Source organism: Apodemus sylvaticus, chromosome 2 (genome assembly GCF_947179515.1).
Source record: "Apodemus sylvaticus chromosome 2, mApoSyl1.1, whole genome shotgun sequence".
Lineage (NCBI taxonomy): Eukaryota > Metazoa > Chordata > Mammalia > Rodentia > Muridae > Apodemus > Apodemus sylvaticus.
In genome coordinates, this window is record NC_067473.1 from 56,259,234 (window position 1) to 56,276,320 (window position 17,087).

The window sequence follows — 17,087 nt, forward strand, 5'->3', positions numbered from 1 at the left end:
TCACCATCTTCCTTTTGTGAAAGAACAGGTCCTGGTGAGTAGAACTCCCTCTGAATGGAACCTCTCAGCCTGATAAAGCAGTGATACCCATTTGAGGAGGGCTGGAGTCCTGCTCTGTCCAGAAGATGGCAAGAACCAAAGCCTTCCTCACTTGTCCCTGTAAGATTCTCACCGAAGCTTGTTAGCAGTGCTCTAATGAGTCCTGATTAGCAGTGGCCCCATAAAGACCTAGTTTGCATATAAAAAGGTTGGCAGTTCTGAGAGGAAGTTCATTAATAATAATTGGAGAGGCCCAGGGATGGGCTGGACACATCTTCCTCTAAGTAGTGCTGATGTTTGACCCTGCTGCCCTTGCTTAATTGAAATGTAAAACGGCAATTTTCCCCTAGGCAACAAGGCATGAAGAGGCCATCTCCACCACCATGCCCTGCCTCCCACCTATCATCCCAGACTGACCTGCTGTCTGCTAAGATGCCAGGTGCAAAGCCACCTACAGACTCATAGGAAATGTCAGAGAAGCTGCCACTTCTCAAAAAATAAAAACTATTTGTCAGCCCAGAGCCTTAGGGACTCTGACCCCTTGGTCATCAACATTTGGGGTTCCGTGTCTAGAGAGAGATGCTGAGAAGTCATAGGATTGAGTTAGCGAGTCCACCTTTCCTCCTGCTCACTCATTAAGAGTGCTCCTGTCATTGCCTGTCCTAACTCTGGGATGAGAAGTCTTTCTCCAAATGTATGTCCTGGAGATTGCCTCAGTTACCATGGGTACTGCTCAGAGAAAGCCAGCATCCAACAAGTCTTCCTTCTTTCCTTGCCTCTCTCAGCTCAGGTTGCAGCTCTGTCCTCCTTCTTTTCCGAATTCTTCCTCTGACTTATAGGGCCCTTTTAGCCTTCTCATGCCTCTCTACCCTTTTCCAGAATTATACTGCTTCCCATCAGCATATTCCAGCCTTCTAGACTTCATGTCTCACACGCTGGACCTGACTCATTTCAATGCCTTCGAGTGCCTCAAGCATAGGAGAGACAAGAGACATGCCTCTGTCTCTAGCCTCTTATTGAGAGTCCTCTCTGAGAGTGTTCTGTTCTCGTAGGCAGAACCCTGTAACCTTGCGTTAGAATGGCATTGGTCCTATTTCTTTCTCTTTCTCTTTCTCTTTCTCTTTCTTTCTTTCTTTCTTTCTTTCTTTCTTTCTTTCTTTCTTTCTTTCTTTCTTTCTTTCTTTCTTTCTTTCTTTCTTTCTTTCTTTCTTTCTCTCTCTCTCTCTCTCTCTCTCTCTCTCTCTCTTTCTTTCTTTCTTTCTTTCTTTCTTTCTTTCTTTCTTTCTCTCCCTCCTCTCTCTTTCACTTTATATCCCGATTACAGCCCCCAAGTCTCCCCCCAAACACAGGCCCTGTCCTCTCATCTTCTTCTCTGAGAAGGGGAAGACTCCCACCCAGGTACCAACCCACCCTAGCACCTCAAGTCACTGCAGGAATTAGGCCAGACAAAGCTGCTCAGTTAGGAAAACAGGATTCACAGGCAGGCAATGCAGTCGGGGACAGCCCTTACTTGAGTTGTTGGAGAACCCACATGAATCCCAAGCTGTACATCTGCCACATATGCCTGGGAGGGAGGTTAGATCCAGCCTGTGTATATGCCTAGGAGGGAGGTTAGGTCCAGCCCGTGTACATGCCTGGGAGGGAGGTTAGATCCAGCCCGTGTATATGCCTGGGAGGGAGGTTAGATCCAGCCCGTGTATATGCCTGGGCGAGAGGTTAGGTCCAGCCCGTGTATATGCCTGGGAGGGAGGTTAGATCCAGCCCGTGTATATGCTCTTTGGTCCATGATTCAGTCTCTGGGAGCCCCACAAGGGTCCAAGTTCGTTGACTCTGTTGGTCTTGTGAAATCCCTATCCTCCTCTCCTGGTCTTTCAGTCCTTTCCCCAACTCTTCCACATGACTCCCTGAGCTCTGGCTAATGTTAGGCTGTGGGTCTCTGCATATGTTTCAGTCAGATGCTGGGTGGAGCCTCTCAGAGGACAGTTATGCTAGGCTCCTGTCTCCAAACAGAAGAGAATATCATTAGTAGAGTCAGGGACTGGTGCTTGCTCATGGAATGAGTCTCAAGTTGAGGCTTATTGTTTGGACACATAATGGCATTGCTTTTATTTGTATATTTCACCACCATTAAAAGCCAACCAACCAACAAACCTAAAACACAAAGGAGTAGTGTAGCCTCAGAGTAAGTAGTAGGTGGAGCTGTGGTGAAGATCTACCATAGTCTTGCTCTTTCTCTCACAGGAGGTCCTAAGTCTCTAAAGGAGATGGGTCTCTGGGAACCATGAAGTACTCATGCAGGGAGTCTTAGTGGTCCCTTTACTGTAGCCCACTGCATCTATCTGGTTCCTTGGGTCTATATTTTTCAGAAGTAACATTCTGGTGCTACATTGCCACCTACTCTGAGACTCAATAGCCAACCAATGGCATTGGGTATACCCACCAAACCCTCCCCTCACCCATAAAATGAAGACATGGTCTGGACTGGATGGTTTTTATGGTTCTGGATATTAGGACATAGTAGAAAATGTATCATTTGGGATTTTCCCCTGGTTCATGACATGCTGCTTCTAGAACCTTTGGAATTTCCTGAATGATCCTAGGGACGAGAACTTTCTGTTGTTCTCAACAAGCTCCTTTTAACCATACCTGAGTTTATGTGAGTGAAGAGCCCATCTGAGAATGAGGTCTACTGCTAGCTAACTGTGTGATGAGAGCATCTTTCCAGATGCTGTAGAAGGGAAAGGAACTAAAGGTTAAGTTCACTACCAGTGGCCAGCGTGGTAGGGGATGTTGGAAGAACCTTTTCAGAACAACATTGCAGATCAAATAGAATACATTTCACCTCTTCTGATCTTACAACTGTTCTCTGGAGTAAGCCCACTGGTTGAACTTCAAGAGGAGTTAATCAATCATGTCTACATAAAGGAACAGCTATAGAAACTCCACATAAGGATCTCAGGAGATGCTTATTGGTTCCAGCCCGGACTGCTCTTGCAGAGGACTGGAGTTTGGGTGCTATCACCCATAGCAAGCAGCTCATAACCATATGCATCTCCAGCTCCAAGGGATCTGATACCCTCTTCCAGCCTCCTCTGCTATATTTATATACACGCGCGCGCGCACACACACACACACACAGTCTAAAAATACAAATAAACCTTAAAAAACCAACAACCTTACATTAAAGAGCCAGGAACTTCCTAGGTGGTGAAGAGATGGGACAACATGCACATGAAGCGGGAATGGGAGCCCTGGGCCCCTCCCCACAGTCCTTGTTTCTAGCAGTTTTTACTTGCTCTTCCTCTGTATCTTTTGCAGCATCTTTTCTAATAAGCCATGGAATGTAAATAAATGTTTCTCTGAGAAATGTGAGCCATTACTGCAAAGCATCAAACTTGAAGAAGAGATTAGGGAGCCCTGTGGAATAGTCAGTTGGTCAGAAACATGGTAAGCATATTGTGACTTGTGACAGGCATCCTAATTGGGGGGTGAGCTTGTGGAACTCAGCCTTTTAACCGGTGGCATCTGACACTAACTCCAGAATTGAAGCAAATCGTAGGCTTTCTAGCTGCTGTCTGGAGAAGATTAGAGAACAGGATTGTGTAAGGGAAGGTGACACGTGTGATGTCATGAATGTAACATATGAAGAACGGCTTGTTTTCCCTTCTGTTCTTGCTCTACTATTAGTCCCATAGATGATCTGAGATTCATCAATAAAATATTTTGAAACTCAATTTCCCATCTCTACAATAGGAATAACAATATCTCCTTGAAAGCATTCAAGAACAAAGAAACACTTGTGAACTTACGGGCAGCATGATCAGATAATTTCTTTACATGCTAACTTAAAAAAATTAAAAGCAAAATGAAATCAGTATCTTCTCAGTTCAAAATGTGGTGTTTAAAATACCAATCAACTGGATTAATGGTAAACAGCAAGAGTGATGAATGAGCTCGAAGAGGAGGTATAGCTGTTTATCAGTAGGGAAATATTTTATTATTTTCATCATTGGTATTTTTCAGCCTGGTATCTCCTAGCACTAGACATTGGATCTGGTAGGCATTCTGTGCTATTGTTATAATTCTAACTGATGTAGTTAACTTGGTACACAGATTCAGTCTCTACCCCCAGCACACCTCCCTTCCCGTGTGCAATCTTGTTTTGTAACACACCTCATATCATCATCCTGATATTTCAATGGAGACGATTCAAATAAGCAGTAACCTCAGGACTCACAAATGGTGAGTCAATATTTTCTCCTGCTCGTCTTATTTTCAGCCACAGATGATTATCTAACCCCATACTGATTCCCTCCAAAACATACTGCCCTTCTCTTTTCAAAGCAGGTATTTCGCTGAACTGTCATTTGAAAGAGCCAACTCTTGCAGAATGGAAAAACACCTGTGTTTGACAAGATTACGTGGAGACTTGAAATGCATGCAATAAGAAGCAGTCTCCCTTGAAGGCTGTTTCACCCTATGGCTAAATTCTACAGTTGTAAGAATAGACCAAGGGTATGGAGGGACAGTGGCTGGAGGCACAAGCAAATATTTAATAACTTGGAATTCTGAAGTTGGATCCAAATGACTCGCGGTCAACAGCTGGCCCCTTGTCTCTTTTGCTCTTCACTTAAGGGCACAAAATGCCGCTAGGTGTGCTGAATGCAGGACAGCAAAGTCAACATATGAAAGCCAGAGAGCTGCCTTTCCATCCACTATGGCCAGCTTGCCAGTGGCTCCTTTCCGCAGAGGCATATTTAAATAATTGAACAAGGACATAAAGAATGCTCCTGGGCTGGGAAAGAGAACACTGCCTTCAGGGCTGGGGCTGCCTGGGGCTGGGGAGAAGCTTGTGGATTTACAGCCCCTGGGGTATTTGTGAGATGAGAGCTGTTTCTCCTGGTTGTTACAGTGAAATTGGGAGAATGCAAAGCTCTTGGGGACATCAGATCTGGAGTGGCTAAGGAAAACATGATTTGTAGGTCACTTCTCCTCCCCCAATACTACGTAAGCCCCTACCTCAATCAATTCCAAAGGGAAGCCAGCCCTAGTAGCCCTAACAACTCCCCAAATTTATACTCACCCTCTCAGACCCCTGATGCTCAATACAAAGATGTAATGCACTATATATTTTCTTGCTGTTCCCCAAGTTTATAATGCCATTAGCATGATCTACGACGGGCTGGTTTATGGAGAGAGCGAACTAATAATACAGAAAGGAAATACCCATAACTCCAAGGGGGAGGGGCAGGGGAGATTGATGGAAAGTGCAGTTGTCTGGAGAAATGGCAGCCTGGTAATTGAATACCTGAAAGGGGGATGTGTGCCTGGGTTGGAAACAAGTTTTGTGCTGGGTTTGGCTTTGTTTTCTCAAGGGAGGTGAAAGGCATGGCAGAGGTGGTTCCCAGGAATGGCTGTCTGATGGAATTAAAGCAGAATTACTGACAATGGGGGACAGTGTAATTTCTCTCCAGAGTCAAGCCTGGGATGAAAAAATGCCTTTGGTCATTTTCTCTAAGGATGTGTTTCATTCAGTATCCAGGACAAGAAGCAGTTTGGGGCTCTTCCTTTCTGGTCTTGTAGTTCTAGAGTGAACTTGACCTTTAGGGTCTCAGAGTTTATCATTACCTGTCCTAGTGTAAGACATCTCAGAGCCATTGGGGTGGCAGTGGACGTTGGGAGAACCTTTCAAGTCCAACACTGCAGATCAAACAGAATATATTTCACCTCCTCTGATCTTACAGTTGTTCTCTGGAAGAAGCACAGTGGTTGAACTTGAAGAGGAAAAGTAGTATGTGGCCCCTCCTTTCTGAGATTGTTCACCTGGGAACCACCCACAAATGTGTAGCTTTTCTAGATTGGTACCCAGAGAACAACACAGCCTCAGTAACTGATCACTTGGATTTTTCAGCTCTGACCAGAAATAACAGTACAACCTCCCATTGAGGACCACCTCTTTGCCAATGGATTTGTTTTCTATAGCAGTTCATCTTAACCATCGGCACCAGTGTGTGGGCCAGATGGCTCTGTTCAGGTGCGGCTGTCGAGGTAACAGTCACTCTAGGGCACACAAGGACAGAGGCTCCTGCAGCTCGGTAAATGGCCATCAGCCAAGTGCCAGGAGACAGCAGGAAGCCTTAGAGGGTGCTGGGAGAAGAGAACTGAGAGCAAGCAGGGAGACACTGCCACCCCAGTGTCCTTTCTCCTCACCTCATCTCTCCTCTCGTCTTCCTTTCTATTTGCTTCCCCGGGCTCTGGCAGCTGATCGAAGGGTGTAAGTTGCTATCACAAGGCCATCATTAGTCGAAACAAAACCATCCCTTGTAATTGGGATATAGTTACTATAAACGACATATGTTACTGGACATTCTATTTCTAATAATTGTAATTATGCCTGCATACTTGATGTTCATAATACAACTACAAAGCTCCACCAGTTCTCCATTCCAGACCAATAAACTCCCCTGAACATGCTCTTTGTTCAGAGGGGAGGGGGGAAAGTAACTCAACACCCCTGGTGATAGCCAGCGAAAGCAGTGGGAGGCGAGATGAAAGCATACTTGGGGATGCAAGATGGTGCAGCAGATGAAAAGCCACCTGGCAGCCTCACTGTTGGCTAAACAAAAGGACCCTGTCTGCATTGCCTCACAGGGTAAAAACAATGTGAACCTGAGGAGCTCTAAAAGAATTACTGTGACCTGAGTCTTACCAGCATTGCAAGAGGGTCTTGGCCCCAATGCCTGGAGCAACTTCAGGATCTAAGACCATGAGTCACCCAGTCAGATACAACTTGGAGTCCATGTCTTGGACTGGACATGCACCCTATGAGAATATAGGTATAGGTATAGGTATAGGTATAGGTATAGGTATAGGTACAGGTACAGGTACAGGTACAGGTACAGGTACAGGTACAGGTACAGGTACAGGTACAGGTACAGGTATAGGTACAGGTACAGGTATAGGTATAGGTAATAGGTATAGGTAATAGATATAGGTACAGGTAATAGATATAGGTATAGGTAATAGATATAGGCATAGGTATAACTATAGGTATAGGTGTATATATTCCTAAATATAACCTAGTCAGCCTGAATATACCATTTACATGTATGTTTCCAAGGTTGACCTTTTGGTGTGCACTTCCCACACTCTCAGCATCACTTAGATGCCTGTAGTTCTTTGTGTGGGTTTGAGGACTCATTCATAGACATATCCCCATTTACACTGGCATATCTATTATCTAGCTCTTGTTTAGGTAGTCATGCTGGTAAGACTTTAAGGGTAATGCTTCTGACGTTATTAGGAGAACAGTCTTGTATGAAACTCCCCAACCCTTTGGCTTTTAAATTCCTTCTGCCCCAGTCTTTCCTCTTTTTCAATTGATTCCTCACAGGCAATTGCAATGGTTATCACAATAGCAGGCATTTTGATGACTAGCCTGTGAATAGAAGACCCTCTTTCTGTTGCATAATTTCCCTTTGTGTCCTTTATTTCTGCTATAGTTTATGTCCAGAAACAAAAACCAAAAAGCTAATGGTATTTTTTTAAAGGCTACATTTCCACTAGTAAGTCAGGATTCTGTTTTGAGTTCTAAAAACAATAACGTACTCTCAGTGACTCAGTCAATAGTTCAGAAACATTTCTTTACTTAGTTTTCATTTGGTGCATCTACTGGGAAGATGTTGTCACATCTTCCGGGAACCTTGGTAGCTTATTTTGCTTTCTCTGGCTCTTTTAATCTTCCTTTCTAAGCATCTAGGACAACCTCATCACAAAAGAAGCAGGAAGGGGGCAAATGAGAAAGAAGAAAAAGAGGCAGGGCTCCTCCAGGAGAGCTCCAAGAAGCACTTGCGGTCCATGAAGTCCTTTGTTTCTGTCCTCCTATCAGCTATGGCCCTTCTGCTCTCAAAACTTTGGTCAGGTTCATTATTTTGAGAGCAGGAAGAGACCCTGAAAGCCATTTTATCTGACTTCTGTCATGTTCCAGGTAGATTTTAGATGGGTGCTTTCAGGAGCCTTGATGCCTTCCCCCAAAGGAATTGACCTGCCCCTCTCTTCCTGTCCCCAAGGTCAAGACCCAGCCACACAGATAAGACTGGCAACCTGATGCCAGCTTTTCATGCCAAGGTGGGGCCACTGGTTGTCTGACTCGTGTTCCTCCTATTCCCTTGGAAGTAGGCAAGAACTACAGAGAATACTCATCCTCATATATTTGTACCCAAACCTTCTGGGCTGAGCCAGAACCATAGCACCTGTGCAGGCCTGAGCTTGCCCATTGCTTTTACGCACCACCCTTGAAGAGCCAAGGTTAGGGAGAGGGGAATAGACTCCTAGGATCTTCTCGTGGTTTTTCCTCTCAATAGATGGGCTATGTGTGTGTGTTCTGTGCTTACAAGCAGTGTCTCTCACCACACCAATGCTGGAACCTACCTCAGGTAGCTTCACTCGGCCTTCCTGGAAGGAGCATGTGTTGGGGTCATGAGTACAAACATGCCGGTATTTACACCAGTGGCAGCGGTATGGGCTCTCCACACAGGACAGACATCTGGGCACAGAGAAGAAGCACACATCTTAGAACCTCGGCCGCAGCCAACTATGTCTTCAGAATCTAGCAGAACATTTTGCTATTACAAGAGATGACCGTTGAATGATGAGCAAACAAAAGTCTCATACAAATCCATTCTTCTCAAGACCTCATGGAATAAACTCCCCAGTCAGAGCTGGAACCCTGGGGACCTCCCTCTCCCCCAGTTGTTGATATGGTCCTTTGCTAAATAGGAGATCAATAAGGAGGAGAGTCTATAATAACTAAGACGAAGCCCAAACCGAGTTTTAATTCAAATTAAACCGAGTCTCACTGTTACGGATGTACGCCAATGCTTTGGGATCAGCAGAAGCTACTGAAGCTGCAGTCTCTGTACTCTGTGTCCTAGCACAATTGTCAACTCTACTCCTAATCCCCAGGAGACAGGCAACTTTGTAAGAATCTTCTGTTGCTTAAAAACCCAAGATGGTTTCCTGTTGTTACAAACTCAAAAGCCTTGCCACACAGGCAGAGCTGATCCCCACAGGCTGTTCCACCATCTGCATGGCCTTTCTATTTTTCTCTACTTGACCAACCTTTGATCAAAGGAGAGTTGGCCCCTCTGGGCCCCTTGTTTTATATACCTCAGTGTTGGGATTCTCCCAAGCTCTTGGTGTTCTATCTCATTATTAAACATCAACTTCTCCCATGAGGCCACTAGACTGCAATCCTTGACCAAGCAACTGGGCAGGTATTGGTTCCAGTGGAGGGCAGGGCCTGAGTGCTGTGGTCTTATTAATTTGTGAAGCCTCCATCTGATGAGTAAAACTATGGGCAGGATGCCACTAAGAGATGGCATCACTGGCAACTCCATGCACCAGCAACCCTGATGTCGATGCAGCTGGGCTCTGCCTGGGTAGAAGTCAGGCTTCCTTCCCTGAGGTCCCAAACTGAACTAATGTCTAGTATAGCCTTCATGGGCCCTAAGTTTTTATTCTATTTGAGCCCCTAAATGTCATGTTAGATGCCTAACTGTGAGGAGAGGAATGCAGAACAGCATGCTAAAACGTGTAGAAATGTTGGGGTCAGACCATGTGTGTTTCAAACACTCTTCTCTGGAACCTTAGCTAATTTGCTGTCCACGATTACTATTACTATTTAGAGGGAGGAAATGCCAAAGTCAAACAAAGGTAGAACCAGGTTCCTATGTCTTTATTGCAGGGCCTCAGCCACTCTGTCTTTTGACCTTCCTATTGCCCCTATCCACCCAAGTCCTGACCCAGCCTACAGGGTGGGTGAGCATTTAGTTGGCTTGCTAGACCTTCTGACCTCTCCTAAAGACATGTAAAGGCCCCTCTCCCTTTTCTGGTTCCTCCTCTGTGCAGGTGTGCACTTCAGTCCTTCATCATAGGTGGGAAGGGACTCAGGGTAGACGATTTATGCCAGAGAAGATGCATAGGCTAGGGAAAGGCAGGGCTCACACCATATGCTCTCGAGTTTGTCTCTTTCTAGTCTCTTTCCAGTCTCTTTCCATTCACAGTAATGGTTGCAGGAGAGAGGCCTGCCTTCTAGCATTAAGGACACCTCTTTGCAAGCCTCCATACAATGATTTCTTTAAGATCATAATGAGGTCTTCTGATCTTTGCATGAACCTTAACCCTAGGGACAGGAAGCTAAGTAAAGCCAGGAGACTTACGAATTGTGGACACTGCAGTTGTAGAAGACAAAGCTGGTGCTGGCGAAGGTCATCCCAGTCTCCTTTGACTTGAGTTGCAGCTGGACAACATGATGGTCCCCTATAAGGCAGAGCCCACCAATGGGGGCCAGGGGAAGTTCAAAACCCAAGCCAAAGTCCCATTAGCAGTAATGTACTCGGAAAAGAGAGTCACTTCCTTTGGGATGCTGTCAGCTTTCACAGGCCTTTGAGTTAGCAAGGGTTGGTTCCAGGATGACCCCTCACACACATACACACAGAAGCAAAACAAATTGAATTTACTTTCCCTTCTCTGTTATGTCACTAGACCCCCCCCCAGTCACTTATCATGCACACACATGCACACACACACACACACACACACACACACACACACAGTCAAATGTCCTCATGTGCTGTGCCTGAAAGCCTCATGGAATCAGAACGATAAGTAGCCAGGGAGGAATAAAATGTAGTATCTTAGGAAATCTGTTGCAATGGCATGAGTGGCGTTGCATATATGTATACACATGTGCACATACAAGCTCACCTCATCTCTGAGCAGAGAGACCTGGTCCCAATACTACTTCTTCTGTGGGACTTGGCTCCATAGGGGTAAGAGCTACTAGATTCCTCAGCTGGCTCCAAGGAGGCATTGGAGCCCATGTTTAATTCACAGCCCTGACCCTAGACCTTGCTTCCAGCCTTGTTCTATGCCTTCCCCAAGAGTCTCATTAATCAACCGGCTCTGAATAAATGTGACAACTGGGATGACGGACACCATGGAATCCCTCTCCCCAGCCAGCCTGTCCCTTACATGTGTCTAGCCTGTGTCTGCTCACACCCTTCCCAGGATAGTTGGCTCTAACCAACAGGCAGCTATGTGTGGGAGGATGGGGAGAAAGTGCTCTACAGTCAGAGACCCAGTCATGTGAATGTGAACAAACCATTATGGAACCATTGGACCTGCTCTACCATATCCCTGTGCAGGCTAGCTTCCCTTTTCTACTCTTCCTCCAGGTTATCTAAAATGAGCTGACCATCACTACATACACCTCTACTGTTCTAGACTCGACTCTACTTACCTTCTCTGTAACCCCTCCTCATCTAGGATGAGGTAGAACCTTGGTTTCTAAGCTGGGGCTGAGGCAGAAGGGCTGTACCCATTCATTTCCAAGGGCAAAGGAGAAAAACCTCACCTCTATCTCTTTTAACCATCTGCTCACTCCCCCCTGACTTATTCCTGCCCTTAGGCTCCATCAATATCCCACATCTGTCATGAGTTCTGCTACTCAGGCACAATGAAAAGTCTGCCACCCAACTTTGCCTCCAGGGACCACTTGCTCACCATTTTCCGTGATGATCCGGGGCACCTCCTTGGCTGCAGGGGAGTAGCACTGGATCTGATTGCCTATTACCAGCCCATCCATCTCTGACAGATCCTCAAAGGTACAGTTGACACCTGCTGACAGCTCTGGGACATTGTATGTCTCTAGGACCAGCTGTGAACCACAGAGCCAGGCAGGGGAAAAGAGGGGAAAGGAAGGAAGGAAGGCAGGAGAAAGAGAAAGAGACAGACAAAGGAATAAGAATTATTAACATAAACCAGCTTGTTACAAGAGTTGTGTAGAGAAGGCAATGGGAGGTAGAGACAGAAACCAAAGAAACCCACTAGGATCTGAATGGATCTGGTCCAAGAAAGTGGGGACACTTAGGGGATTTGTATGCTAGAGTAGTTCTGAACAGGACCAGCTTGGCTGATGGTACACCTCTTCCATTTGGTAAAATGGGAACACTACCCACCAAAGTTCTAGTGCTACAAGTCAGAGTCTGCATCCCATTCTTCAAATGTACCTACATTGTTCCCCTTATAGATAAAGAGATCAATACCAACAATCGTAGCTACGTGATCTTATTCTATCATTCCATATTTACTTGCACACCAACTAATCTCAAGTTGGCTAATGGGTACTGAACACTTTGGATGATAATAAAATATTACACCTTTTATTATGCTTGGTTGTGTAATGCTATTTTCCTGTATATATAAAATGTATTCTGAGCACATTACCCCATGCTCCACTATCCCCCTCTCTATCCTTCACTCTCCTATTAGGCCTATTTTCTCCCTCCTAAGAGCTTCCATTTTCATGTCATGCGTAAATGTATGATTTTATGTCTCTATAATATCCAAGATCCACAAATGAGAGAAAACATGGTATTTGTCTTACTGAGACAGATTTAAATTCATTTAATAGTGTGATCTTCTTGCACCCATTTTTCTTCAAATGACATGGATGTGTTCTTCTTTATGGTCAAAAAGAAAAGGACTTCTTTGTGTGTATAAACCCTGGTTCTTTATTTTTCCCTTGGTTGACAAATACTTAGGTTGGTTCCACAAATTAGCAGTTATGAATAGTCTTGCAAAAAGACATCAATGCTCAAGTGTCTCATAGCCAGGAGTGGGTATTATATGTGGATCATAGGTGGGGAGGAGAATCTTTCTTTGGTCTTTAGAAGGACATCTGTGCTGATTTCCATAGTGCCTAGATTCATTTAAATTTCTATCAGCATTTGTTTTTATTTGCTTTCTTAATGATTGTCATTATGAATTGAGTGAGATGGAATTTCAATGTAGCCTTACTTTGTATTATTCGATCACCTTTGGTACAGTCTTTTCCTTGTTCTTATGACTGGAAGCTTTTCTTTAATTTTCTTGCCTGTGTCCCCTTTCTTGGGTCCCCATTAGGCACTTCCTGGCTAACATCCCACCACTGATCTAGAGGTGTTCTTGAGAGGCCTTGGTGCTTATTGCTGAAGAGAGTTCCTCCCTGGATTCTGACCTTCCCACCCTTACCAGCACATTGTACTGAGAGACAGAGATGTTGTTGGGATGGACTGTCAGCCGGACACACTGTTTCATCTCTGAGGCAAACCTTCGGGCTTCTCTGGAGCGCTCACACCGTTCCTTCCGGGTGCACCTGGCAAGGACACACAATGATCAATTGGTCCAGTAAGAGGCAAACATCTTCAGATGCTCTTGGAAGCTATCTAAACCTAAAGTGTTGATTTCAGTTCCTTCTTCAAGGTTGGCCATATTGTATCATGCTTAGCTTTGGAAAAAGGCAGCCAGCACCCCAAAAATACCAAAAAAATTGAATCAACTTAAATTCTCCCTACTCCCTTCAAAGTCACATGAAGAGTTGTATAGTATAGTCTAGAGCACATTAATCCACAGCCTCTGACACCCTGCACCACTTTTAAGCAAACCTCACTTTCCCCATATATGTTTAGTGTATAATATATATTATTGCTTTTGTATATGCAATTCTGTCTGAGTTTCCACACCTTTTTACCATTCCAATTCCATCTAGATCTACAAAGCAGTTTAGCTCTTTTGTACCTGCAGTTTCTCTGTCCTGACCCCAGGCAGATATGAATTATCTCCTTATTTCTCTATAGCACCCTGGAGTTTCTTACAGTCTAGAACTTTTTATGTTTTATGATGATTATTGAGATAAAAGTAGCCCACTCCTACCAAGTAGGAGCTTCTCAAGAAAAGAAACAGTGTCAGCTATCTTTTAGAATCCCCCACATGCATTCTAGCAAAGGAGAGAAATGTAGGAGAGAGAGAGGCAGAGACAGAGAGACAGAGAGAGAGATAGAGACAGTGAGAGACAGAGAGAGACAGAGACACAAAGACAAATACAGAAAGACAGAGACAGACAGAGAGGAGAGGGAGGAGGGAGAGAGAGAGCACAGAGAGGATAAAAGGAATAGAGGGTAGTAGCTAACAGCATCAGAACTCCATCTCTGTGGCACTGGGGAACTACTACATAAGGTTTCTGTCACTGTTTAATGCCTTGTGCTGTACAAAGGGTACTGTGTCACAGGTGCACCACATCCAGTGTGGCCTTGGCTTTTAATAGACTTTACTGACAAGGGCTTGAGAAAGCTGTACAGAAAACCAGGGTCTGTGCCCAAACGTTTATAGCCCCATGTTCCCTGCATGAAGGTATCTGAGCTCACAGAATATTTAACCCAAGCCAGAAAACACAAATACAGAGCTCTGTCCAGAGGCCAGGATTCGGATGCTCTGGAATACGGATTATATTGTAAAGCACAGGCAGGCGAGGTGCTTCAGAATGACAGGCTGGGATGAGATGGGACTATTTGGAAATCACCCCTGCATTGCTAGTCTCTTTAGGCCAAAGAGAAAAGGATGTTTTTAGGAGCTGTTAAGGGAGGTCTGGGCAGAGGGACCAAAGGAAACAGTAGCTATGGATAGGGAATGACATGGGGAGGGACATGGGAGGAGAACATCCTTTGGAAAGACAGCTGTGGGGGTGGAGTAAGAAAGGAACAGAGAAAAGGTACTGGGGTATCCCCGATGGCTTTTGGGCCAACTCCTAGTCCTAGAGGAAGCTGTGGTCCTCCCAGCCGGAGGAAAAGAAGACACATTAGCCTGTGCTGGAGGCATGGCAATCAAGTGCACAGCTGAAGAAGAGAGTTTAGCTGTCTAAGGGGAAAGCACTGAAGGTGACAGCGAAGCTGCCTTGGAAGGAAGACAAGGAGAGAAAGGGAGACCAAGCAGACTTTACAGTAAGTTGGATGAGTGACAGGAACGTCAGCCCATCTCTTTATAATGCAATCATGACTTCTAGTTACTGTGTGCTTACACTGTGATACGGTTTTACACTCTATTCTGTTTAAGTTTTCTGGGTCCAACTAGTCTTAGAGGTCATGTCTTATGGGTCATCTACCATAGAAGAGGACGGCAAGGCACTTCTTCATCCAGGTCATGGCTAATCGGAGTCCATATCAAGCCCAGGCAAACTCAGAGCCTCTGCTCCTTACAACTGTGCTAAGCTTCTAGAAGCTTCCAGACTAAGAAGTAAGGGAGCAGGCCCCCTTGCAGTCTAAACCTTGCCTTAATGCTTCTCTTACATCCCTAAGGTTCTTTAAACATTTCCTCTCTACCATTCCTCTTAGGTTTACCAGAAAGCACCCGACTATCATGAATACTTGTCGGACCATCCTGAAATCCCTGGGATGAATTCAAGAGGACTCCAAATCAGAAAGGAAACACCAAGAGCAAGTCTGGGAGTCCCCACAGATTTCCTGGGCTGCAAACCTGAGCAAACCACTGGCTACAAGCCTGTCTGTCTCTAAGTCTGGGGAGTTAATTTACCAGCTCCTCAGCAAGGACTCCATTACCTTCAGCCATTAGGCTAATGTTATGGACTTTTGCAGAGTGTCTGAACTGACATTGCTATTAATAGTGTTATTATGCCCATTAGCAGCAGACCCAGAGAACTGGTATGGCTTCAATTATTCACTGACTCCCCAACTTTGAAGTTCTTGTTTTCAAGATGAATCAGTAGGTCTGAAAAAAAGGTATCTTTGATTAAATTATGAAGAGTGTGTGTGTTGGGGAGTGGGTAAAGCTGCTTCCTGGCCAAACATCACTGGAAGTCACTAAATAGAATAGATGGGCTCTGTCTCTCTCTCAGGTTAGGAGAGGAGGCACAGGTAGGTACCTGGGCAGGGACAAGTCTGACATGTGCTGTTTGCTGCTACCGTGATTCCCAGAGCTGCATCTTGCTGCAGTTCTAGCAAGTATTATATACAGAAGACCATGTGTAATTTACAGCTTTAAGCATCAAGGCCAATTTCTTAATCTCTTGACATCTCAGCCTTTTCTTCTAGAAAATGGGAGCAAATGGTAGCAAACAGCTAAGGGTTCATGAGATAGAGGGCAGTAAGCAGTTTGCCTAAGAAGAGTCAGCCCATCACTTCACTAACTCCTCATTCAATGACTCCAAACTGCAGCTGATGCAGAAAGTTTCATTGGGCACATCAAAGGGAGAAGGGAAGGCTGTAGCAGTTTTCCTTACAATGAAGGTGGAGGGATGCTCAGAGGCCAGAAAGGACAGGAGAGAGAAAGCATGCTATAGTTTATAGCTTTGTTTTCTTAATAGCTGTCAAAGCATATTGAGAACTCGGCTCTCTCTCAGTGGAAACTTAAGCTTAAGGTCAGAACCAGGGGTGTTTTGACATTTCTACCATCCTGCATGATTCAGGAGGGTGGAGGCTACAAATGTCTAAAAGCACAGACAACTGACCTTAAATGTGATGGGATAATGGCAGAGGAAGGACCTCAGCTTCTGATGTCTTATGGGGTCCATCAAAGTAATAGCCCTTGGCTGTTTGAGGACTGCAGGTTTTCTAGTAGCTCAAGCCAGAGTTAGGAAAGGTGAAAGGGGTTTATTTCTGGTCATGGAAGAGTTCCTGAATTGCTTCCTAGCAAGGGCTCCCGTACTCGGGAAGGCAACGCTCTCTGTTCTTCAGTAGAGACATCAAGGTCTCACTTCATCCATCTACCATGTAGGGGAATTAGCACTTATGCACACTCACAAAGCATATGCTATGCAATCAAATTTTCAGGCATTTGTCTCTGTCATTCCCAAAGTTGCCTCTGTCCCAAATCCAGATGTGCAGGTGACCAGCAGGCCCCAAGGAGACCCAGCTCCCCTTTAAGGTCTTCCTTATTGAGCAGTCTTTCTTCCTGTTCTCCTTCCACTTCCTGTGCACTGGGCCCTTACAGCCCTAGACCAGAGGTTCTAGCAGCTCCAGGAAGAAAGGCCCCAGGCCTTTGCAAGGGGTTATTATTCAAGCCAGTGACTCCAATGAGATTATCCTCTCTAATGAAGCAGTTACCTCCGCCCTCCCCTAAGCCTGAACTTTCACTGCTGGAGAATTCCCAGCCAAGTGGAAAATTAGAAGGGAAAGGAATGGAGAAAGGAAGGGGTCACGTGAGAGGGAAGGAGA

General features: G+C 45.2%; 1 protein-coding gene across 1 annotated transcript in view; it reads right to left on the bottom strand.

The window, feature by feature from the left end:
- The window catches only part of Plxna4 (plexin A4), a 440,362-nt gene that overhangs the window by 79,582 nt on the left and 343,693 nt on the right, over positions 1-17,087 (bottom strand). The window contains exons 6-9 of the mRNA XM_052173399.1: positions 13,114-13,237; positions 11,605-11,758; positions 10,260-10,359; positions 8,470-8,584 (exon numbers count right to left, since the gene is read on the bottom strand). Coding sequence (XP_052029359.1) covers positions 8,470-8,584; positions 10,260-10,359; positions 11,605-11,758; positions 13,114-13,237 — 493 coding nt within the window. The remainder of the gene's footprint in view (positions 1-8,469; positions 8,585-10,259; positions 10,360-11,604; positions 11,759-13,113; positions 13,238-17,087) is intronic.